This window comes from Varanus komodoensis, unplaced genomic scaffold (assembly GCF_004798865.1).
Source record: "Varanus komodoensis strain SLA01 unplaced genomic scaffold, ASM479886v1 scaffold5, whole genome shotgun sequence".
Taxonomy (NCBI): Eukaryota; Metazoa; Chordata; class Lepidosauria; order Squamata; family Varanidae; genus Varanus; species Varanus komodoensis.
In genome coordinates this window covers 21879616-21906359 of record NW_025336087.1, presented here as the reverse complement: position 1 = coordinate 21906359, position 26744 = coordinate 21879616, and the positions used below count along the sequence as shown (strand labels likewise).

At 37.5% G+C, this 26744-nt stretch overlaps 1 protein-coding gene across 8 annotated transcripts in view; it reads left to right on the top strand.

Moving 5' to 3' along the window:
• The window catches only part of KIAA0825 (KIAA0825 ortholog), a 255517-nt gene that overhangs the window by 110698 nt on the left and 118075 nt on the right, over window positions 1-26744 (top strand). For 6 of the 8 annotated variants that reach the window (XM_044445741.1, XM_044445742.1, XM_044445740.1 and 3 more), the window contains 5 exons: window positions 7552-7665; window positions 13918-14057; window positions 19809-19997; window positions 20855-21088; window positions 25881-26286. In XM_044445741.1, coding sequence (XP_044301676.1) covers window positions 7552-7665; window positions 13918-14057; window positions 19809-19997; window positions 20855-21088; window positions 25881-26286 — 1083 coding nt within the window. Of the gene's footprint in view, window positions 1-7551; window positions 7666-13168; window positions 13313-13917; window positions 14058-19423; window positions 19514-19808; window positions 19998-20854; window positions 21089-25880; window positions 26287-26744 lie in introns of those variants that run through there. The other 2 variants (XR_006416232.1, XM_044445746.1) reach the window with 2 other exon arrangements.

The window sequence follows — 26744 nt, the reverse complement described above, 5'->3', positions numbered from 1 at the left end:
TTCATGAATTGCCAATCCACATTGTCAAAGGACTTCTGTGCGTCTAGGAACAATAGTGCCATTAGTTTTTCAGAATGGATTTCATAGTATTTTAGAATATCCAAAATAATTCTCACATTGTTGCTAATTTGTCTCTTAGGTAGGAAACCATTTGGATCTGTATGTATAAAGTCTATTAAGTATTTCTTCAGTCTTTCTGCCATTACAGAGGCAAAAATTTTGTAATCCGTGTTTAGGAGTGATATAGGTCTATAATTTTGTATCTGTGTGAAGTCCTTGTTTTCTTTCGGAATTAAAGTAATATTTGCCTCAGTCCAAGTATTTGGTATTTTAGCATCTGACAATACAGCATTGCATATATCCTTTAAAGGTGTACATAAAGTTCCTTCAAAAGATTTATAAAGTTCTGCTGGTAGTCCATCCGGACCACAGGTTTTATCATTCTTTTGTCTCTTAATCACCTCAATTACTTCTGTCATTGTTATTTCCTCATTTAGTATTTTTTTGATATTTCTCCAACAGTTTTGGTAGATTTTTCTTTTTCAACAGCAGCTTTTTCTGATCTTGCCTGTTGTCAGCACAAATGACTACCTCCTGTACCAGTGCTCAAACAAGCACTTCGGAGTGACTGTGTTTTCTCCCTTTTTCCAGTTCCTCCAAATTGTGTTAATGTGATTGCATATATCAAATTTTGTTGTTGTTCATTTTCAAGTGCAGGAGCACACTTGTAAATGTCTGATATGGGTAGTATAGAATATGTGAGGGATGTCATGTGGAGGTGGGCCATGATCTGTTCTTCCCTGCAGTGGAGGGCAGGGTGTGTTCCAATGGGGCAAAGCTCAAGGAACCAGGCTTCAGGCTGGATATCAGGAAGTACTTCCTCATGGTTAGGGACCCCAGGATATGGAATGGGCTTCCAAGGGAGGTGGTTGAAGCCCCATCAGTGAGGGTGCTCAAGGAAAAAAATAGGCAACCACATGTTGGGGATTACATGAGTGGAGTCGGCTGGAGTCAGGGGTTAGACTAGATGGCCTGGGAGAACCCTTCTGACTCGCCATGTTTCTATTTTTTGATGATATGGGTAGCCTTAACTGTTCAAGTATGATAAGTACACACATTTCCCCTCTATTTATTTTTCAGCCCTTACCTTTGTGCAACATTTGCCTCCATTTACTTCCTAGCATTAACCATGAGTACATTTTCCTTCCATTGCATTAAAAAAAGTCCAACTATTCTTTTTGTTTAAAATGGTTTTTGCAGCTGAACAAGTCTGAATAGTTGGGACACCACCACCAAATCTGCCACCCCATGGAACTTCATTCTCTCCATCCCATGCTGCAGATACCTTAATATTTTATATATATATATGGGGAGGGGGTGGGATTGATACCTCCCTTTTTATATAATTAATGTGGAGAAAAACCCATGGTGAGCCCGGTATCTATTGGTTGCTCACTGAACAACCCACACTGTGTACTTCAAAGGGGTAGCTTATCATTATGTGAGGGTCTGCACATTGCTAGTATTTTAGAACTCAATCTTTTTTTGTATTAATATATTTCACTTTGACTCAGAGGTTTTCCCCAGAAAGCAAGGTTAACCGGAGTATTATTTAATGGTAGAATTAACTTGAAGAATATCTCTACTGTTCACTGGTAGATAAATTATATTCAAATCAAATGTAGTACTAGTTCCCCTTTACTCAATACTGGTTAGGCCTCACCTGTAGAACTGTGTCCAGTTCTGGGCACCACAGTTTAAGAAAGATGCAGACAAGCTGGAAAGGGTTCAGAGGAAGGGAACAAGGCTGATCTGCGGACCGGAAACAAGGTCCTATGAAGAGATACTGAAAGAATTGTGCATGTTTAGCCTCAAGAAAAGAAGATTGAAGGGAGATATGATAGCACTCTTTAAGTACTTGAAAGGCTGTCACAAAGAGGAGGAACAGGATCTCTTCTCAATCATCCCAGAATGCAGAACACAGAATAATTGGTTCATATTAACTGGCCAGATTCCAGCTAGATAGCAGGAGGACTTTCATAACTGTTAGAGCAGTACAACAATGAAACCAATGACCTAGGGACACTGTGGACTCTCCCACACTAGAAGCATTCATGATGCAGCTGGACCACCATCTGAGGGGGATGGTTTAACTTGGGAATCCTGCACTGAGCAGGGGATTGAACCTGATCCCCCCTCCCCCGGGCTTTTCCAATTCTACTATTCAATTATTCTATGAAAGGTTCCCTGACCTGATGAGACCAAAAGTAAACTTTTTGGCCTTGCTGCAAATCAGTGTATGTGGTGCAAAGAGACTTAACCCATAAGACTCACAGCTGCCAAAGGTCCTTCTACTAACTATTGACTCAGGATTGAATTCTTATGCATTTCTCCTGTAATGGGAAGATGAGCTTTCAGGATTGTTTATACTAGTGGTTTGGTTATTGTTATTTTCCCTGCTTTCCTCTGGCCCCTCCTGGAAACTCTTAAAAAAGCCAGATCTGCAACCATGTTTGATTAAACTGTATTTTGAATTAATCCCTAAAATAGCTAAGAAGACAGTGTAAACTGGAAAGCTAAATGGCTATATTTTGCACTGGCTGAGTCATTTATAGGCTTGAAGAATATTCACAATTGAAGTACAGAGAAGTAACTTAAACTTGAGAGTGAAAAGGCCTAAATAACCTGTAACAGAAGCTGCAATCTTTTTGTCGAATTGTAAAAAGACATGTCTAACCTTGCATATAGCTGTGGCAAAGGATGAATGTGCCCTCAGGAAAAAAAAAGCTGAAAATGAAATTACTTCTGCACTATTCACTAGATATGTTCATGCTAGCCACTAGACAGTTCCCAGAATTAATCTGCATACAAATCAGTTGTTTGTCATTCACATTTATCTGAGTCTCACTTTATGATGATCAAACTCTGATGATTTTCATATGTGAATGATCCATCCAGAATCAAGCACCTGCAACTGAAAGGTATACTGATCACAACCCTGGTTTTCTGGATCAATAATGTATCCCCTGTGGAAAATGGGGGAGGGGTTATTTGGGGAAATTGGGAAGTCTTGCCTGAAATGTAAAATGGCCAAGGATATTTTTTTTTTTTTTGTGGTCCCCCCCCCCACACACACACACACATTTTGTGAAATCTATATTCTGTATCAAATGCTGGTAAGGTTGCTTGCAACTGTCTGGCTATGTTCCTGTGAACAGAATGTGAGTGACACTACAGAGAAACTTAACAAAAACCAATAAAATAAATACAGGAACAGCCACTTTGTAGTAAGGCCAAGACTGTCCCTCTCCAAAATCTTTGACAATTGCCCCCAAAGGTTGATTTGATTGGAGGAGTTATTTCTCTTCCCCCAAAAAGCTAGGCCAAATTGTTTTGACCTGGCAGTACGTCAAACTGATCTTCTGTATCAGTTTATTTTGCCTCAGACACAGTGGAGCAGATCCAGAGTTCTTTGAGTAGATGTCCGTTTTTATACTCTTGGGTCTTAGTTCTTCACCATGCAGTCTTTTGCACCTCCCAGAGATCTTCTATGAAGGTTTAGGAAACCTCTGAAACAGTGTGGCAAGGGCCTTGAAGCTGTGAGGGGAAAGGAGAAATCCAAATTACACACACTTTCCACTTCTAGTCAGGAAAGCTCCACTGGAACTAAGCTTCTTCCAATGAAGACATTTGTTTGCTGGAGATTTCAGGTAGGTTCAGACTAGTTAAAAACATTTCACAAGTTCAAGCCTGTTTCACAAAGCGGAACTGAGGTGGTAGAATGGTCTATACTGCTTCAGATTGCTGGAAAGTTGTATCATTTTAAAATATTCCTTTATTAAAAAATAGAAGTTCAAACAGAACAAATATACTAGTGTCTCATGGCAAATGTTCATTCCCAGCCTGTTGTTTGCTTTGCTAGTGTTTTACTTACATGGATGTTTTTGTGCATAGGAGCTGACAAACATTATTTCTGCACCTGTAGTACTCTCTATCAAATTTAGAAGTATACCACATCATTTTCACCTGCAGGCTGGACTTCAGTTGCATATCCTGAAATATTGTGTAATTAGGTGCTGAGAAGTCAAATAATGTACATGCATGTGTATGTAGTACTTTTCATGGTCTGAGAGAGTAAGGGAAACAGTAACAGATTCTGCCTTTTTATTTTTTTTGTGCCTGACTTCTGTCCCTGCTCCATACTTTCTCTTTAATATTCTCTTTAATAATATAACAACCTCAGCTCCTTGATTTACTTTTGCCTATCCCTCTTGCCATAATCTTGGAAGACAAATAGTACTTTGGTTCCCTAGGCTATATCTCACATGTAGAAATAATGGTTGCAATTTCTGGTCTTTGGCTTTGTCACTAGAATGCAAAGTGCTGGTAAAACTGGCACTGCTAAAGTTTATATGTGTCAGTGAATGATGCTAATCACTTGAGACTGCCATCTGCATGTGTCATGGTGCTATGGCCTGCAATTGGAATCAGGCTTGATATTATCATACTTTCATGCAATCCTGAAAATCAATTTTCATAAATGATTATTTCTGCAATCCATAAGCATCCAAATGAATGCAAAACGATGTTACTTACTCAGTCTTTTGCCAATCTATTGTTTTCTTGCATTCTATTAAGAAATAAAAGGTTAATATTTATATGAAAAATTTCACAGGACCTATTTCTTCCTGTTGTTTTTGTTGTTGTCTGTATGTTCTAACTGTTGTCATCAGCTTTTCTAGAAGATTGACGTGCCTTTTTCTTTCATCAAACTAAGTCCAATAACAGCCAGTGTAGTGTAATGATTAAAGCATTGAACTGGGACCCAGGAGATCCAGGTTCTAGTTCTCACTCAGCCATAAAATTCACTGGGATTGTGTCAGTCACTGTCTCTCAGTCTAACATACCTCACAGGGTTTTTGTGAGAGTGAAATGAAGAGGAGGATTGTGTAAACTGCCTTGAGTTCCTTGCAGAAAAAACCCCAAGATAAAAATATAATAAAATAAACAAATAGAACATTGGTGAATAAAGCAATTCATATCCATCATGAGCTTCCAGTCAGTCATAATTTTTTTACAGACCCAGCTCATACGCAACAGGTTGTTCTTATTAATGGGGGCTGACCCATACTTTTCATTAATTAATTAATATTTCCATTTATATGCTGTCAAATAGTATTAAGTTGTCCTGTTGTATTTAATAGCAAATATAAGTTTAGTATCTGAAGGTATGTTTCCAAAAAGTAAAAAGTCTAAATTCATGTAATTCGATATTACACCAAATTTAAGATTGTTTTCAACACCAAATTCTTTAGAATCCACCAGTCAGTAGTATTAGAAGTCATCATTTAGGCTTCTCATCATTTCACACCTTCAATTCTCACCTTGTCATATATGACAGAATTACAGAAGAGAAAATTTTGCTTTAGTACCAAATACTTTCACAGATGCTTTCTCCAACTTTGAGAGAAGAGGCAGCTGTTATAGCATATCTTAAACAGCCTTTCCTAGGAGCTATGGTTATACATCAGTGAGTATACTGGGAAAGTGAAATGTGGTTTGGATGCACTGAAGCGCTGGCAGAAGTGTTTGTGCAGAATGTCTTGCCCCTTCCCTCCTTTGGCAGCCACTTAAGCTCACCGATAAGTGTCTTCCCATATTCAGCCTTTCAGAGTTCTCCCTACTATTGGCAAATAACTGCTTACATTGTGGAAAGGGAGATTCTCTCTTTGAGGAAAAGAATAACTGATTATGACTAAGCAGAAAGGGGAAAAGGGTTTTGGAAGTCCTGTTGGAAATGAAAGCGTCAATTCAGTGTATAATCGTGATGCTCTTAAAGGCATGTAACATGTTACGGTTTATTAGGAAAAGGATTGAAAATAAGTTAGCCAGCAGCATAGTAACTTTATATAAATACATGAAGTGGCTACATTTGGAGAACTATGTGCTGTTCTGGTCCTCCCACTTCAGAAAGAATAGTGTAGGAAATGTTGCTGAAAAGAACAACTAATATGTTATGAAGACTGTGCTTCAGTCATTCCTGAATAATACTTTAGTATTTTAAAAAATGGGGAATCAAAACTTTTTACTTTCCTGCTCTGTGCAAAAAAGCCTAACTTTTTATTTTCCTGCTCTGAGCAAAAAAGCCTGCTTTGCTTTTGTGCTCTGAGCAAAACCTTTCAATAAAACCTGAACCCATCATATTATTTCTAGTTGTTAGGGTTACCAGACCATCTTATTTGTCTCTTGAGAAACCTGTATGTGGGTCAAGAAGCAACAGTGAGAACTGGATATGGAACGACTGATTGGTTGAAAATTGAGAAAGGAGTTTGGCAAGGCTGCATACTGTCACCCTACCTATTTAACTTATATGCAGAGCACATCATGAGAAAGGTGGGGCTAGATGAACCACAAGTCGGAATTAAGATTGCCAGGAGTAATATCAACAACCTCAAATATGCAGATGATACAACTCTAATGGCAGAAAATGAAGAGCCTCTTGATGCAGGTAAAAGAGGAGAGTGCAAAAGTTGGCTTGAAACTCAACATCAAGAAAACTAAGACCATGGCATCCAGTCCTATCACTTCCTGGCAAGTAGATGGGGAAGAAATGGAGGTAGTGACAGATTTTATTTTCCTGGGCTCCAAGATCACCGCAGACAGTGACTGCAGCCAAGAAATTAAAAGATGCTTGCTCCTTGGGAAGAAAGCTATGGGAAATCTAGACAGCATACTAAAAAGCAGAGACAACAAAAAGTGCGTATGGTCAAGGCTATGGTTTTCCCAGTTGCAGTGTATGCCTGTGAAAGCTGGACCATAAGGAAGGCTGAGCATTGAAGAATTGAGGCCTTTGAATTGTGGTGCTGGAGAAGACTCCTTGAACTACAAGGCGATCAAACCAGTCAGTCCTAGAGGAGATCAACCCTGACTGCTCTTTAGAAGGCCAGATCCTGAAGATGAAACTCAAATACTTTGGCCACCTAATGAGAAGGAAGGACTCCCTGGAGAAGAGCCTAATGCTGGGAACAATTGACGACAAAAGAAGAAGGGGACGGCAGAGAATGAGTGGCTAGATGGAGTCACTGAAGCTGTTGGTGTGAGCTTAAGTGGACTCCAGGGGATGGTGGAGGACAGGAAGGCCTGGAGGAATGTTGTCCATGGGGTTGCGATGGGTTGAACGCAACTTCGTGACTAGCAGCAGCAACAATAAAAGTATTACAAATAATCAGATTTCAGAATGGTATGGAAGTTGAAGCACCTTTATCAGGAAAGGTGAAAGAATCTGTGAAATTTCACAAATTTGTGAATTTGTGAACAAATTTTGGCTTGGATCCTGAGAACTGCAGGTAGAGTTCTGCTTCTTCCTTGCTCTTGTTGTGGGTTTGGGAACAATGCAAGAGTATTTTATGTGGAGATTAATTGAAATTGGAGACTTTTCTTATGTGAACTGAAATATCTTCTACTCATAATTGTTTGGATCCAAAGTAGTTGTTTTCTATCCCATGAAAGAAATATGATGATATTTTACTCTTAACCACTTGTATTTTGCAGAACATTTCAGAATGATAGTGGTGATCCCTTGCCTTCGGGTGTTTTGGAACCTACTTTTTACCAACCATTGCACTGGTTATCCAGCATAACACAATTTTCCCCTTCTTTACTGAAGTGAGTATTCAAATGTCATTGTATTCATGAGAAACTAAGAAAGTTATCCTATGGTCCCTCAAGAGCATCTAGGAAGGCCACGCGGTACTTTGGATTTCCAGACCTGAAGCTATGGACCCACACTCTCCCTGTCCCTCTCCCCCATAAAACCACAGCCAGTGTGGAAAGAACTGTACTGGCTGTTTCTCCAAGATCAGGAGGGTGACCTCAGAAAGGCAGTAAGAGAGGAGACTGTAACCACCTGGACATCTTGATGGAGCTCCAGCTTTCTTTCTTCCCCTCCAGAGAGCTGCAGCTAGATGACTATAATTGGCTATCTAGTGAACTGCAGAGAAGGGGAAGGAGCAGGGAGGCACAGATCCCGCATTCTGCACTGGCTGTATGTAGCCAAGGTTTGGAGCCTTTCAGACATTAAGGGCACAATCAATAGAATTGTGTCCTTTGATACAATATATTCTTTTATTCACTGTTGATGTTTTTGCTGATAATAAATTGTAAATCTGCACCAGTCTCTGAATGATTCAAAACTGCTTTTAGTGTGATAGTAAATCTATTATGTAACATTGTTGACTGGGTAGTTATCAATAAACCTTATCCAAATACCTGCTTTACCACTGAAATTTTATAATGCTCAGGATATCTTGTTAAAATGCAAAGTGGCTGACAATAATATAACTCCACCCAACTATTATATCTTATTCTTTAGAGAATTATATAAAACTTTGTCACTTTAAAAGTAATTACATTGAGAGTTAAAGTGGCTACATAATTCTACAAAACTGAAATTTACTTTTATCCCTTTGTTCTATTTTGTATTTTTAGAATACTGCATGTTTACAAGCAAATGCATAATTTTCTTGCTGCTTCTTGCTGTAATGACAATTTACATACGAGACATATGTTATGAGTTGTACTGTTATTCATTTTCTAAATTTGGACTAAAAATCCTCCCACACTCATTTTTACAGCCTATTTATGCCCCCTCCCACTGCAAATATAATCACTTCTGGTATTTTAATTGAATGCTATAATTGTTCATATTAAAAAAGAAAAAAAGTAAATGTTAGCTTTCACTGTATTAACTTGCACTGACTCTTATTTCAAGATTACCTTTTTTCTACTCAATGAGATCCCAATACAGTAAAAAAATATAAGATAGGAAATTTCAAAAACGTACTGGAAATAATTTATTAAGGCCCAGTTTGGAGTTAGATCACCTATAAAACAAATATACACTATCAAACAGTATTAATTAACAACACATAATAAAACAAATCCAGTTGTTTCCAGTATAAATCCAGTTATAAAAACAAAGTTGTATTTAAAAAAAAAAACTTTCAGTGAAGTATTACTCAACATGAAAAATTTGGCAAAGCCTATAAATACCTGTAACAAAACAAGTATTAACAGTTTTTTTAGTATGAAAAAATGGCAATTATATAAAAATGAAATAGCATACATATTTGTACACAAAATATAAGCAGTAACAGCTTTCTCCTGTACATTTATACAAATTATTAATTAACAACTTAATAAAATTTCAATAGAATAAATATTAAATATCAAATATTTATAAATAAATATTAAATCTATTATTTAAACAATTTCATCTTTAGAAACAATATAAAACACAAAAAGATGTCAACAGAAAAATAGATCTGAGTGCCATACGGGTAACAGTTTATTTTAAAGCTAATGACTACTCTCAGCAGCTTCATATAGATATTAAACAGCAATGGTTACGAGATAGTGCCCCTTGTTATCCCACAGTTCAACTGTCAATGCACAGCCACTCAGTATTATCCTCTGGAGCTGAACCAACAAGTAAGAGCCAAACACATATAGAACAGTGCCTTGAGCTCCCAACTCATGAAGGCACTCCAAGATGTTATGATGGTTAATGATATCAAATGCTACTGTGAAATCAGGAAGAAACAGGCTTACAGTTCCTGAGCCTCTGCTTCTCTTCTCCTGAATGTGACCCTCTCCCTCCTCTCCCTCTCTCCATCAGTGTGACCAAGACTGGTTCCATCTGAAAATTGGGGCTAAAATGAATCCAGATAATTGGTTTCATTCAAGAGAGCATGTAGTTGCGATGTCATCACTTTCTTGAGCGCTTTACCTAAGAGAAAGGATATCCATGATTAGATAATAATTAACAAAAATCTCCAGGAGGTTCAGGGAGGGTTTTTCAGGAGTGTTGGCAGTGCTGATTCCTTTAAGGCAGTAGGGTATACATCATGATGCAACAATGCATTCACTATTTCCCAAGTCAGTCTCCTGTTGCTAGTTTGAAGAAGCCATGAAGGGCAAAGAGTATGAGAATACGTGGTGGGTCATTCCAATATATCTTGTCTGCATCTCCAGGCTTCAAAAACTGAACCTTACCTCACAAAACGGTAAGATGATACACTAGGCACCTCAAGAGACACTGTGTCAACAGTTGTGTTCAAGTCACCATCTTGGTGAATGATATTATCTTTAAACTGCCTTGCAAACTTATCACAGAGGGCCTCCCAACTGCTCTAATACTGGATTCACTGGGGTAGATTACAAAAACACTGTAAACTGGGAAATCTCAGCTGAGCAGCTACATAGAGATGTGATGCAGGTAGCAAAGTGTGCCTTCTTTACTGAGTTTTTTGCTGCATAGTAGTATTATAGACAGTTACATGCTCTTACATGTGCTCAGTCAACTTTGCAAGTACTCCTACACCACTGATGTTCCAGCCTCTTCTGATCTGTTTTACTGTCTGGAGTGCCATAAGAAAGCCTTCCAAGCTTCACACTGAGAAAAGGGGTATTCAGGAGTTGCTGTGTTGGTTTTGGTTGGTCCTTGCTATTTCACAGTATGACAGCTGCCTTGATAGAATCTCCTGCTCTCACTGCTAGAAAATCCCCTACAGCATTGAAGGATCCATTAGGTTTCATAATTCTCTAGGGATGGACCTTCTTAATGGGCCCCATCCCTGCAGGGAGGAACCAGTACTGTGAAACCAGATTTCACCAGAAAGTGATCTGACTGTGACAACAAGGTGATTTCCATATATCCAACATGCAGAGTACCACCAACTCATGCCCACAGACAAAGGCTAAATCAAGTGCCTGGAGCCACAATCAATTTTGCAGTAATCACAAAGAGGATTACAGTTTTTCCTCTGCCTCCTTTGTCTTCTTTCACTGGCCCTAATGTAGGAACAAACATGCATTTTACTTCTCAGGTCTTTCTCAATACTCGATATTGAGGCAAAGGTTTAAGTGATAAGAGGGCGCAGTAGGGAGAAATAATAGGAAAGCTTTCAGTTTTCATAATAATGGCTACATCTATATAACTGTTATGTTAAGCTTCCTATAACCCAGTTGAAAGTAGGATCCATAAAACATAAAATTCACCCTAATCAAATATGTACTTATATACCACTTTTTTACTCCCTCTATCCTCCAAGGAATGAATGGCTCCTCCCCACCCATTTTATACACACAGAAATCCTGTGAGATACGTTAAACTGGGAGTTTCTGTGCTAAGAAACTTCATGGCTGAGTATGGATTTGCTCTTGCATCTTCTTTGACCTATTCTGATCTGCTAACCTCACTCAATGGTTCTCATTGGCAACTGTTGCAACCAGATAGTATTACAAAAAAATGTATTGGGACATGGAACAGAAATTTTGGCTGATAGGTAGCATTTATATTCAATATATATTGCAATATTTCTGATGTGCAATGTAATTTTATTATTTATTGCATTTGTATTCCATGCCATAGCTGGAGGCTCTCTGGGCTACTCACAGTACAGTGTGTGTGTGTGTGTGTGTGTGTGTGTGTTACAGATTAAAATAAATAACAACAAACAAACTATAAAATATAGTAAAATTAAAATACAATATAAATACAACCATATAAATAGGAAACAGGAGGAAAATGAACACAATATAACCAATAACAATAACAAACAAAACAATAAATAATCCAGCCTTAAATAAATCAGTCCTATATCAATAAATATAAGACTGATACACCCTAGATATTCCATGTTTCAGCATCAGATAAGCTCAATGGCCATGGGTAGGCAATCCAGTGCCTTCCACTTGCTTTGGACCACAAGTCCGATCAGCCCCAGTCTCCTTGCTCGATGGTCAGGGCTTATGGGAGTAGAAAAATAAAGCATCAGGAGGACACCAGGTTGCCTACCCAGGCTTAGATTAACATAGCAGGGTTGTTTTTTTGCTTTATAATTCTAGTTTTTAAAAAAAGCTCCCTGAAGCCTCCCTTAAGCCAGGGGGTACCAGAAAATATTTATTGTTCAATCAGCATTAGAAAATGTCAATAAGCAATACACATGACTACATTCAATGATTAAAAATATAATAAAAATAGCAGTGTACTGGCATTAACACTTGTTGGGCTGTGTGTCTATCCAGGCAGTTAAATTTTCATCCAGTCAATACTTTATCTGTATTAAAATAAAACATAAATGGTAAACCACTAATAAAAGGCAGGATAAGTTCTGAGTAATAGAAGAATGAGCTGTGTGGATGAAATGATGTGTGAGATAGAGGAAAGAGAAAAAATAATTCAAGGCTAAGCTTCAGCTGCAATCCAAAGCAATACGAAAGAACCAGGCTTGTTTGTGGTTTCTTCCAAATCAAGGCAGAGCTGTTGTGGGATAGAAATTCATCCTAGGGACAACCAGGCTTTTTTTGTCATAGAACCCACCAGAACGGTGTTCCGGTACCTTTTTTTTAATGGATTTTACAAGTGATTTTGGCATAGCAGATCAGCAGCAAACATCATTGACATAGTGCCTGCAGTCTGCTATTGTGTCTGCTGTCTGCTATATGATAGTGAGATAGCAGATACCTGACACCAGGGTTCCAGCAAAAAAAGCACTGGGGACAACTAATGCATGACAACAAGGTCTGATCAGTTGCTAACTGCACACTTCTGAAAAATTAAAGCAGTTACAAACTCATTGCCTATGGGGCAACATAACATACAAACTGGGTAGAACAACTTGCATATTTATTAGTTCAATTAAAGTTATATTTGTCTTAACCAACAAAACAATAATTATATCATTTAATTACTTATCTGTCAAGTGTGGTAGGCAGAGTGTAGGTGATCATGCTTGGTTGACACCTTGATTTTTTAGGATCTCTCTTCTCAACCATGTCCAAACCTTACAATCTATAGCATGCTATTAATAGAAGCTCTTCTTTCTTTCCTTTACAACTTAGCTTAAATGGGAGCATCAGATCAATCATTGCTTCTGCCCATACTTTAGGGTTATTGTTGTGAAAGGGCCCTTTTCTCCTAAGTTGAGGAGCCTTTTGCTAACCTACTTAGCTACCTTACTTCTTATCTAAGAACACATTCAGTTTGTAGTATATACAAAACAAATTACTCTGAATTTATACTCAGCACACAGATGAGAATAACTAACACTTCTGTGTAATATTAGAACATGTTACATTCCTACTCTGTGTCATTGATGTTCTACAGATGTTGCTCTACAGATCTGTTGACATATTGGATACTGCCCTCAATCTGTTGGGAATTTTTCCTTTGTAAGACTCTTGAGCTGCCCGAGTTCTACAATTGCAGAACATAACTAAAGACAGAATGTTCATGAATATTCTCCTTGAGGTAGACTACCCAATAATCTAATACTTGAAACACATATGCTAGCATTGCATAGTAATTTCTGCTTAACAAAAGTCTCTGGTAAAGTTTCTAGCACAGACCCTCAACTAGAGTAGATATTTCCAAGCCACTGTGGATACTTACTGTGTATCTGTTAATATAACTGCATATAATTTCACAGTTCTCCCTTAATTTATAGCATGACGTCTCTTCATAGACTTGATTTCATATATTTATAACATTCTAAACAATTAAATATTACAGTGAACTAAAATATAATGCTTCAAATCTATTCAGGCAATAAAAAATAATGTTTGCCTCATGAAACAAGAGCATACATGGTTCCAATGAAAGAGATAAGTGAGGTTACTTTGTATCAGTTATAAAATTGGCAGTCTACCAATTGTTAATTTGCTTTTAGCTAGTTGAGATTAAATATAATTCCTTCCCTGAGCAGCCTTAAAGTAAGCAACCATGAAAGCATTTTCAGAGTAATTTGGGAGGAATTGACATTTAAAGGAGTTAGCGTTACATCTGCACTTTAAGGCTATTAATTTCATAGATAAATTAACTACATTATTCTGTCTTTATCTTACATTTTGTGAAAGGGTTCCATCAGCCAGAGAAATGGCTGTTCAGGGTCAACTGAAACTGCTCTTATCTCAACCATATTGTAATTGGAACTTGCTTTTGGAAACATTGCTACATCATGATTGTCTCATATTGAAAATTTTGCTGAGAAGTTCCAGTAAGTATTGATGTTATCTTTTATATCTAGAAACACAAATACATTAGTCAAGATAGTCACTTTTTTCACTGCTTGACTATTAACAGAAATATTATGGGTACAATGTCACACAATTAGCTAGGATAAATATTATGTTTAAGTTTCACTCTAGTTTTTCAGTTTGAGTGTATTCACTTTGTGGATAATATACTGGTAAAATAGACTGATACAGTTCCTTTAAGAAAAAAATTTAAAACAGTTATTATTTTGATATAAACACATTTTAATAGCATATCATATTTCAACTTTGGTGAACTTGTGAAAAGGTTTTTAAGGATAAATTCAGTGGTTAGGGAGATATCTGCTGGCAAAATACCAACCTTGGATATGGACTCAGAAAGGCTTCAAATAAGCCCTACCTCCTCACCCTCATTTGGTTTGTTTCATTGGTATCAAATGGCAAGCTGCCATGCTAAACCAAAGTGCTCTTGAAAAGTGGGTGGAAAGATTTAAACTACTTTCATGGCAAATCTTTCAATTTTGACTTGATTGTCAAGGATATTTTCACTTTTCCATACATTCTCGAGCTGTTAGTGTCTCAAGAACAAGTGGGAAAGTAAGAGCACCCTTAGGAGAGATGAGTCCAAAGAACAAAAAAGAAAAAGAAAGAGGGTCTTGCTGCAAAGGAGGTATGAATCCCATACTACCCACCCCCAGCCAGTGCCTCTCATTCCAAACTGCCACTAGGGGTCTTGTGCGGTGACTGGCACAGGGGGTGGCCAGGGTGAACTCAGCAGGTGCAGCAAGACATTTTTGCTGCTTCTGTCAAGACGTTCACTCTCATGAAGGGGTCAGTCACCCAGGTTCAGATGGCAAGACAAACCATTGTGGCTAGAATTCATAGAACAAACGATTGCTTATCAGAATGGCTGGTTGCCCTCAAATTAGCCACTGTGCAAGAAAAAGCTTGGCTTAACATTATGCAGTAACTTACTATGGTTTGTCACCACAATGGATTGCTATATTTTGCAGATCCTAACAGGTTGTGCTAACTCTGGTTTGCTTTTTTCTTAATGCAGAAACTCTTAAACTCATAGGAAAATCATTCTCTAAGAAGACTTCATTCTTTCTTTGTTTAGTGTCAGCTGAATTTTTAAAGCTTTTTTGTTCAGCATGGGTTTGAGCAATTTTCAATGTTGTAGTCATTTCCTTGTTTTTTCAGATTGCTTTTCTCTTGCTCTTTATGTCGATATGTGTGATTTTTTAAAATTTTCAATTGTAATTTACCTTGGGAGCCCTAATTGGTGGACAATGGATAGGTTTGCATGTTTTCCAGGAAAAAGTAGCCTTGGTAGGGAATGGAAAAAGAAACTATCTAAACTATCACATTTTCTAAAGAACATCTCCACCTTATGAGCCTGCCCAAGTCTTAAGATTAGTGTTAGATGCCCTAGCTTTTGGCCCACCAACAAGAGTTGGGAGGTTGTTGAGTGCTATAGTGCTTTTGAAGTGGTGGCTCCACACCCTTGATACTCTATGTTCATAGAGATATATAAGGTCTCTTCATGGCTATTTTAGTCCGCAGGTGGTGCTTTAAAAGCCACCAACAGCTATATATGTTTCTGTGTGTTTATTTTTAATTTTTGGGTTTATATTTTTGTAATAGTGTTATGTGGGCAGTGTACCCTGAAAGGCAGGAGAAACATCTTTAAACAAATAAATAAAATTCCTAGTATATGACACTTAAAAGAGTTGTTTTTAAATGCCAGAGAAACCTATGCATACTGAGGGCAGACAAAGGAAACTTTATGAGACTCTCCTGGTTGGCCATCAGATTTCACCTAAGCTGTAATGTGAGGAAGCTTTGGAATATTCTTTCTGGGAAATCATTTGAGGAATTTTGTCAGGAGGAAAGTCATTTTGCAGTTTTCAACCACTTACAATTATGTCACTAGTATCAAAAAAAGAAAAACTTCATCACCTCCTTTTCTTTGTTCTTTCTTCTCATGTTGCCTCTTCTACATGCATTGACTTAAAATGTTTCCTACTGAAAATATACAAAGAAGGAAAAAAAGAAATTGTCCAATCGTATACTTGCCCCAGTTTTGTGGTACTTGGGCTAAACAACCCAGCATTTCACAACAAATCATGTGTTTAACTATTAGGGTTGTTTAGAGGCTAATAGAGGCTTAACAACCCAATATTCTATGTTTCCATGTCATTTTTCACAGCCTACCACCTGGTCCTTTGGGCTGGTTAAAAGTAGAGGTGAGGAGCTCTGAGAAAGCAGTTAACTTGCTCAATCCCATTTATTGATGGGTGTTAATTAACCTACTATTTAAAATTACATGCAAACCAGGTTAGCGTCTAGTTCAGGAGGAAAGTGTTACTTCTGCCACACAGTCTTCTGCTACTCCTATAGGCAGGCAGAATCCTCACAGAAAGGGCTTGATGGAATTGCTACCCTCCTGGCTATCTTAGTCTCAACAGGAGGGCAAAGAGCAAACCTTCCCTAAAGCAAATCTGGCAGCAAACATGGCAATGTCCAAGTTAAGTGACTGGGCCACTTCTTCCAGCAGATAGCAACCAATTAAATTCTAAGGCACAATGAAACTAATAAGCTAGTGTAATACTGGTAGTCTATGGGGCTATTTGCTTCCAAATGAAGCCAACATAGAAAATGAACCTCTCCTTATCAACAGTTTTAATAATAACAAAATACTGCAACCTGTGCACCCAAGTCCCTGGCAACAGCACCAATACAAAAACACCCCCCCCAAAAAAAAACACAAAACAAACAAAAATTGACGGTAGACTGTAGAGCTGCAAAGTTCAAGTGTCGTTTTAAATCCGGCTCATACAAAAGAATCCAAAATATCCTCTTCAACTGGTCTGGACACAGAAGAGTCAGCTGCTTTTGCAGAATATTCAAAACCCTGGAATAAAATGCCACTTCTGTTGTGTATACATGAATGTATTATGTGGATTCACCTCTCAACACAAACATTCCTCTTGAACTTTCCTGATCTTTTAGATTCAATTTTTTATACCCCCTTCTTTTTTAGTTCCACCCCTTTGGGCTATAGCAGTATTTCATAGGAGTTAGACTAGCCAACACTAAGGTAGTGGTTTATGCCAATTCATAATGTGATGCTCACATGTAGGCAATAAGAAACAAGATTAAAAAGAAATTTAGAAGTTTTATTTCCAACTAAGCCAACAGTTGTTACCACCAAATGAAAAGCTGCTCACTCAAACCAATAAGCCAGCAGGTGGGGTGGGCTGTCACCCAAAACCTTTTAGAAAATGTGGTGCAGTAGATCAGCTGTAGAGAACAGTTATCTATTCATTTACACATACACACAAACTACTAACCAGGAAGCAATGTAATGTAAACAGCACAGAGAGTTCATGGTTTTGGAGTCATCTCTCTTGCACTCCTTTTAAAGGCAGACACTGAAAGTTCAGAGCTTTAGTATGGTAATGCAAACCACCATGGTTGGCTTTAAAGTACAAAATAAGCAGAAAGGAAGACCTTCCTTTTTTAAAAACAATTTTTAATAGTTAATGCTATTTGACCTTTGTTTTGTATTTTGTCTATATTTATTGATATTCCAATTTTAATATGTTGTAGTCTGTTTTTATTGTGTTTTATCTTGTAATTTTGAGCCACCCAGATTCGCTGTGAGACAATTGGGTGGCATACAAATGTTTTAAATATATAATTAATAAATATTGCAGAAATCAGTAACAAAAGAAACAGCATTAAGATTCTAAGCAATCAAATAATTAGGTAATGTGGCCTTATGGAAAGAAGTTGATTCCAGCTAGGATATCCCCTCCCTCCCAAACTTCAGTTGTCAAAATCCCATCTTTAAGGTGGATCAGATTGCATCAAAGAGTGTCTGATAGTTCTTGCTTGATCCTCCTTTTTCAATTAATGTCTCAGGGATGTGTGAGTTATCAAGTTCGGGGGTGGGAATCCGTTGGACTTCTTTGGCTTGGTTCCCTGAACGCCAGACCACTTTCACGTTGTCTCAGCTTCACCTTGTGCTGATCACTCATGTAGGTACAGTGGTACCTTGGCTCACAAACTTAATCTGTTCCAGGACTCTGGTTGTGACCCAAAATTGGTTGTAAGCCAAGTTAAATTTCCCCATGAAGTTCAATGTAAATAAGGTTAATTAATTAATTAATTAATTTCGATTTATATCCTGCCTTTTTCCTACAAAGGGCTCAAGGCAGCTTAAATCATTCTCCTCCTCCATCTTATCCCCACAAAAACAACCCTGTGAGGTAGGTTGGGCTGAGAGCCTGTGACTGGCCCAAAGTCACCCATTTGGCTCCATGGCTGAGCGGGAACTAGAACCCAGCTCGTCTGAGTCCCAGTCCCACGCTCTTAACCACTACACCACACTGGCTCTCCTACACCACACTGGCTCTCCATTAATCCGTTCTGTAACTATTTTTTTAATCAGAAAAATGTGAAGCAAAGTGACAAAGAACAACCAAAGGCAAGGAAAGAGGGAGAGATAAAAAAAAGCATACTTTAATCTGACTAACTGATGAGGACAAAGCTCAAACTACTTTCATCTAATTAGCTTAATTTCCGAAGGAAACTTGGTGCTGTATCTCCCAATGTGTTTGGAAGATATGTGTGGGCACTTAACGCCTATGTGTTTATATTTAAGTACTGTATAATTTAAAGGATAAACCAATATTGGAGGGAGCTTGCTGTTTGCATGTGTTTGCAGGACCCACAGATTATGTAATAATGCTCATTCTACAAATCATGTGAAACAAGCAGAAACACTTGTTTCTGGAATGGGGCAAGCCAGTAGAAGGGAGTCTGCTGACCTCTTCCTGTTTGGAAATGGCAGTTTCCATGCATGTCTGAGCTTGTGATTAGAAACACAAATTCTAATTCCAATTGCACAGTTTGTGGGTCTTAGGAACATAGCCTAATTAGAAGGTGTAGATAGCGCCCTACAAGTAGACAGCCATTTCTATATCTACTGATTTTTTTTGTTTGTTTTTTTAAACCTCACAAAAATGTATCATCTGGTAAATTTTTGCAGCACTGATGTTATGATTTAACACAGAATAACAAGGCCAAGTCTATGTGTATTTTGAATACATGCAACAAAAAGTAGATTTTACTTGTGTAATTGTTTTCTAAAATTTCTTTTTAAAAATTGCTGCACAGTAATGCAAAAATAGCTGTCTAAGTGATATTTGGCAAATTGTATTTCTCAGTATGTTGCTAGGCATTAATGCAGCTAAAGTAACTTTTTCTTTAATATGGTTGGTCCACAATTAAATACATGAACCATGCATAGTTTTCTTGTGGATGACCTCTACCTCAGTCTTTTTATATATGAATTCAGGTAAATAGTTGCTGACAGAAATGGAGACAAAGTTAAAATATTAAGAGATAAGAGCAAGGACCAGCATGAAGAAATACAAAAATACATCAGGTAAAAATCTAAGGAAGCAACCTCACCTCTTAATTCTCTAGCTCATTGAGCATGCTCAGTAGATACAAAATGTTGAATATTAATTGGAAAAGAAAAACAGAAGGGAGGAGAATTATAGAGGAGCATGATTATAATTATAGAGGGATATAGCTGGTTAGGTGGAATCATGAATAGCTACAGTCCTGTTAGAAGGTGACGTTACTCTCCAACATTTTGTTCCAGGTAGCAGTTTTACTGTCCCTTATTACTGTGACAATTGAGACCCCCCCCCCCAATCTTGTTATCTGTCTTTCAGAATCTGAATTGCCCAAAGGTGAAGAAAAGCATACTTGCCAAGACCTGAAAAATAGTACAGAATGTAGTTTAACTGAAGCAATCTTTACAGTACTGTCTTACTGCACTTTATCTCCCAAATCCCTTGGTAGTGTTCTTCAATACTACATGGAAAAAGAACAGATGTGGGCTTGCTTACATAATATATCAGGTTTGAAAAATGTTCTGAAATGTGCATTCTATATTATATAAATATGTTTCTTGATTTATGACTATAGCATATTAGAATGCAGACGTTTTCCTTAAATCATTTGTTATTGTAAGTGTTTCTAGAGATTTATGTTTGTGAAGTTGCTACGGTATTTAATAGCAAGCCAAAATACTGTAGAAATTGTGGCAATGTTTTAAAACAAAATATTTTGCAGTGATAATGTTAAAAGTTCTCAAAATTTGTTTTACCACTGATAAACCATCCTGCAAGAAAAAAAAATATGTGGAATTAGAGCAGGAGCATTACTCCTCTGGGTACCATGCCAGTCTTGACCAAGACTATCTTGACCAAGAGCAGCCTTCCCCCACTCTTGGTCAAGGAATACTGTACCTGTAGTTGACTGGGAAAAATGCTAAGTTTATGTGCATTTTGCTTCTGAAGTTGTCTTCTCCTTGACTCTTCTCATCTGTTTCTCAGTAATTACCATAAGAGAAAAATTTTGAAAATGATCACAAAAATCTCTTTAAAAATTTGATCACCACCACTCAACTTCAAATGACATTCATTTTTAATCATATTATCACATAAATCAAACCACTCTTGGGAGCTTGTTTAGATCAGTAACATACCAACTTCTAATTTAAAAATGAAAGAATACCATATTAACAGTGTATTAAAGTATAACATTTCTTAATACTGTATTGTGATGTAAACATCTATTTTATTTTGGGGTCTTTTCATTATAGAAATTGAACACTGAAAAAGTACAGAAAACTTTAAAAGAATTATAATATTAAATCTGACTTCAGCAGTTCAAATTATTTAATATTTTATTATAATACTTTTTTATCTCCAAGATTCTAGCTATGGTGAATCAGAGCCTGAGATTATCAGATGCTTGAAATTGACTTTGATTAATTCAGTTAAGGGTATCGTGAAGCAGATAATTTCTTTGATGCATTCATGGGAAGCAACAGAGAACTATGGAACCTATCAACATAAGCAAATTGTTCCTGAAAGTTTGCTGAAGACTGTTCCAAAGGAATGGAATTACACACCTAGAGAAATGAAGAGAAAAGAATCTGGGAAATGTAGGTGTGCTTATATAAACCTGTCAAAATAATGGTTACCTATTTAACAAGAATGTATCAAAATGGAAGAATTAGAATTAAGTGGTATGATTTGATAATGAATATTACAGTAACACAATTTCTGATACTTTTGAAATAGTATTAAAGGGGTTGTTGACACATTTCATTGCAGTTCTTGATCCTGGTAGAGTATTGGCAAAAACATGATAATGTGGGGAGGGCCCCCATACAACAAAGTCTCTTTGGAAGGGCTAGATGTGAGGCAGAAGGCATTTCAGTGTACAACACACACTGAGGTATACTGTGTTCCCACACATTGGGAGTCTCTGTGGAATCAAAACCATCTAGTAAGATCTGGTTTTGTCCCCACTGGAATAAGCTTCCTTGAGTACAACACTTAATTTTTCCAGCTAAGGAGTGAATGACAGTTATGAAATAACAGTTGGTCAGGTCAGGTCAGTGCTAGAAAATAGAGGGTATACTAAGAAATGTTGTTAGTGTAGAAGGTAAATCAGTGGTAATAGGCCAATGTTCATCAAATTTTGTACATTTACTGTAAGATGCAAAATTAACTAGAATATTTCAAGAATTCTGTCATTAAGTGTCTTGGCAGTATGCTATCTATACAGTAGATGGAGAGAGAAGAGACTCTTTCTTATAATACAACTGCTGCAACCAAGATATGTACTTACATGCCTGTTATAGTAGCTCTCACCACCATACAGCTAGTTTGCATAAGTTCCCAAACTAATGTTTTTGCCAGTCAAGCAAGTGAGGCTCACATTGCACTTGCAGTGATAACAGAAGAAGAGGATCCCTGTATGCTTGGCCCTCTTTGTCTCCACATGAGCCCTTCTCTGAGCACCCCTTGAAGGTCATGAGGATGTACTACACTGGTGATTCAACATGATCAAGGAAGGAAAAGAACCTGTTTTTATTCCTATGATATAGGCTTCATTAACTGTGAACCCACCAAACTAGTATCCTCTCCAAACATATGACAAAATTTAGTGGTGTTTTGTGCCAAAAATTCAGAGTTGTGCCACCACTGTAAATTTGAAATTGATGTACAGCCTGATGAAGGAAAAAAAAGCACATGCTCATATCCTTCTGAAATTACTGTATTTTTCGATCTATAAGATGCACCTGACCATAAGACGCACCTAGTTTTTAGAGGAGGAAAACAAGAAAAAAATATTCTGAATCAAATGGTTTACTAAACTATTTAATAAACTATAACAGAATACAGTAATACCGTATTTCAACCTTGTAAAGTGAACAGCAGTCAACAGTGGCATTAAGAACCATAATCACTGTCATTAACAAAAGAGACTTTAAAGTTCGAGTACTCTTCTAGTTTTTGTTGAACCCATAGAACTCATCATTGCTAGAGTCAGAATTTATGAAGCTCTGTTGCTCACAATCACTGACATCAGTTTCTTAGTCAGTAGTGGAATTATTGAAGGAATCCACAATCTACACCAGTTATACAAGAGCTGCCACAGACAATTCAATAACAAATCTAAAAAAGCCAGTAATGTCCATGCTGCCCTACTAGTAAATAATACAAAAAAACTTCTGACAAAAAATGAGATATTGTACAGTAAATCAAACACACACTAAGTAGCCTTTGAAGAATAAACTTCATACACGAAGGTAATGCTGTTCAAATATCCACTGATCCTAAAAAAAAAGTGTCTGATCAACTAACAGATATTGGTTCTTCTATTAACTTAATAAAGCAGGCACCGTTCTGATCCATGGAAAGCTTTCTGATAATCACAGGCACATTCCCCATCATTTCTCCATGGGCTTCATTAAAAGACGGGTTGCCATTTGAAAACACACATGGACTTGTGATTATCAGGAAGCTCACCTGCGCCGGAGGGGGGGGGGGCGGAGCAGGGTGTGCCAAGCGCGTGCCGGCCAGGTGGTGCAGGTGGGCTGGCAGTGTCCTGGGGGTGGTCTTCCAGGTGGCGGCAGTGGCGGCAGGTATTCCTGGGCGGTGGGGGTGGGCAGCCTGTCCCAGTCCGTCTCTCCGTGGGGCCGGCTCGGCCGTGGCCGGCGGGTTAAAGCCAGCGGCTCCTCCTCTCCCGCACCCCTCCCCCTGAGCGGCACAGCTCTCATCTGGGCCGGGGGGGCGGAGCAGGGCGCGCCGAGCACGTGCCGGCCAGGTGGTGCAGGAGGGCCGGCAGCGTCCCGGCAGTGGTATTACATGTCCCAGGCGTCGGGCACACCATGCTGCACATCTGACAGACTTACTGCACACACATATTTGCTCTTTAAGACGCACAGACATTTCCCCTTACTTTTGAGGGGGGGAAAAGTGCGTCTTATAGAGCGAAAAATACGGTATGTCAAAATTTTGTGTTCATTTCATGTCACAAATTCTATGCAGTAAAGTTAGTTATAACCCATGAAAGTTTATGCTGATTTATTAAACTATCTGAAGAGCTACAACAGTTCTTTTGAAAAGTGCAAGTCCTTATTCATAAATTCAGCAAAATTTATGTAAAGAGTAGAATCATAAAACCTGAGATTTCTGAGACAGAAAGCACAAAATTTCCACAAGTTTGGAGGAGATATTCAAATGAGGGATTTTTGTTTATTGTAAATCTCACCTTTGATACATCAGTACACAGTTGAGAAAAAAGTCACACAAAAGTGTCATATAGGTTCAACATTGATATCAAAGGGGCTTTCTCAGTAGTTGTGCTCCACCTACAGAACTTCACCTGGAGCTTTCATTACAATCTTTTTGGTGCCAGGCAAAAACAACTTCATTTTCCAGACATTTTAACAACTGATTTTATCTTGGATAATCTTAAAGGTGTCTGGTTTTTATATAGTTCTGCTGTTTTAATCTATACTGCTTTAAATTACTATCCCTCAGCTGTATGCTTTTTTAATTTTGTTATGTATTTTATTTGACTGCTCTGTTTTGATTGTTATATTCTGCTTTTTACTCTATTTTTATCGTAATCCACTTAGCAAGCCCTTGGGCTAATAATGCAGACTGTAAGTTAAATAATAAAAAAGTAAAAATAATCTATGAGAATGTGGATTTTTTTGCATTTGCCAAGCCCCACACCAAAAGTATATTGTTTTCACAGTTCTGATAGTGGCACAAAACTCAGGAATTTGTGGAACAAAAGTACATACAACTACCACAAAACTTTGATACAGACTCAGAAATAATATTACAATGTTGATTTTTTAAAAAAATCATGCCCTAGCTATAAGAAAGTAATTGCTATGCTTTTGGTGATGGCACAAAAGAGGATTTTTTCAAGCCAGCAAAAAGTTAATGTTTGGAGGTGAAATAATGTTGATTTTTGTGTGAGTTAAATACAAAACCACTCTTTATGTATCAGCACACAGTACTGGGTGACAGCACAAGTCATTATTTGTGCAAAAAACAGCTCAGAACTAGCAATTTTTTGAAGGGGATTATAGTTTGGAGGATTCATAGTTAATAGAACCTATAATAGACAAACAAGTAATATATGAGGAAATGTATTGTGTTAATTATTTAGTCCCCACTCAGTCTTGAAGCTCACTGGGTGACTTTGGGCCAGTCACCTAAGTTACATGGTTGTCGTGAGAGTAAAATGAGATGAGAGCTTTTAAATTGCCTTAGGTTCCTTATAAGTGGAAGAAAAGTGGGGTATAATAATATATTTATTAGGGATAAATTTTGTTGCTAGCAAATATGTTATGATCATCACAAGTTTCATTAATACTTTTTGGTGGGGTTTTAACATTAGAATACACTCTGTCATAATTATGTAATATAAGCATTTGTAATTTACTGTCTATAATAAGTCATGTTATTTTCTTGTCTTGGAACCTTTTTCTCTAATTCCTAAAGAAAGTTTTAAAATGCTTAATTTTATTAACTGTGTTTTCTGATCTTAAATGTCAAACAGCCGCCTTTAAATTCCTCTAACTTTGATGACATTGTTCTTAATATGGGGGCAATTGTGTCTTAATTTACTTTGCAGGGTATTTAAGTGGCAGACTTCTATAAAGAGGCAGTGTATATGATTATGGTTTTGTGATATGCACAGTTTGCAACATATACATTAACACTTTACCTTTAAATGCTTAGATGAAATGGAATACTTACTGAGTGTGAGCATGCTCCTCAGTGTGCATAGGTACCAAGTGTTCACATGCTTGTTTTGAAATGCATGTTTGAAAAGCATGTTCTGATTCACTTTGAGACTCTTCATGATTAATGTATAGTTGTCAACAACTATTTATTTATGTTGTATGGTCTGAGCGCAAAAAACCAAGCAAAAATATTTCTTACCAAGATATCAGAAAGGCATCCTATTTTATCCTCACAATAAATTAAATAAATGAATAAGCTATGAATCCTTATTTCGCTAGTTCAAGGACAGCCCAAGTTCAGTTTGCCACCTAGAACAAGGAAAACAAGCCCTGGCTCATACAATGGCAGGGAGCAGCAAACTTGCCATTTTCCCCTTCACACAGACTGTATCTAGCATGAACTACATGCTCTCTGTGACTACCTGATCATGTGAAGGAGAAGTCCATGGGATTCTTACTAAAAAAGCAGTGAGAAGTTTGAAAAAGATTTATGTGTGGCACCCACTTCACACTACATGCTGTCAATATGGTTGAGGCAATGGGGTTAGGTTCACTCCTCTACCACACAAGGATGTTGCCAGCCTGAATAGCTTGGTGAAATTCCATGTTCCTAACTGTATCATAAAGCAGGAATTGTTGATATTACTCATATTTTCGTTCTTTCCTCTTTTTTTAGGCTTTACAAGACTGGCTGCCCATGCAATATCCATTGTAATTAGCAAGTTACCTGCGGTGATTGCATGTTTGCCAGCCCCAATTAAATATTTCTTTTTTCTCTCTGAGAAAAAAATGCACAAAAACTTTATTGAATCAAAAAAAGCTGGTCTTCTTGTCTGGATCTTGATTGTAATTATATGTCGTATATTTGAGGATGGAAACACTACTGAACTTTTAACAGGCACAACACTTGACAGATGGAGCAAAGAGAAGCTGAGTTTAGTTCGTGTATGTTTGGAAAGTATTATAGAGAGGAAAAAAAGCCCTAAACAAGTGACACACAAGATTATACAGAGCATTGAACAACAAAGACCAAACTGGATTGAAAGCCAACTATTAAAAGCAAGAAAATTGAGCATAGACAGGTAAGAAAATTTGATACTCTTCCCATGCCTCATGCACTTGCTGTTGTCCTTTGCATGCACAACTTATTTCATTATGAAAAGTTTTATAGTAAAGATGTTTGCTGTAGTAAGTATTGAGTTCCTACAAGGCTCTGATTATTAGGTTAAATAGAACACAAAATACATTTTAATTGTGCTGAACTCTCATGGAAATCAATGCAACTTGTTAGATGCAACCAACTTAAGCCTAATTATTTCAGAAAGATTTAAGAGTAACTCAGATGAAAATGAATACTAGTGCAATTGTATTGTTGGACAGGAGCATATAAATTTGTTAGCAATGGAAATAATGAACAGTCTCACCAGAGAGAAGGATGCAAAAAAGAAAACTTGTGAGCTTCATACAGATGCTTTTGTGTGCATAAGCTCAGCTTATCCAGCAGTAAATTACCAGAACAAGATGTCTATAGAATCAGGTG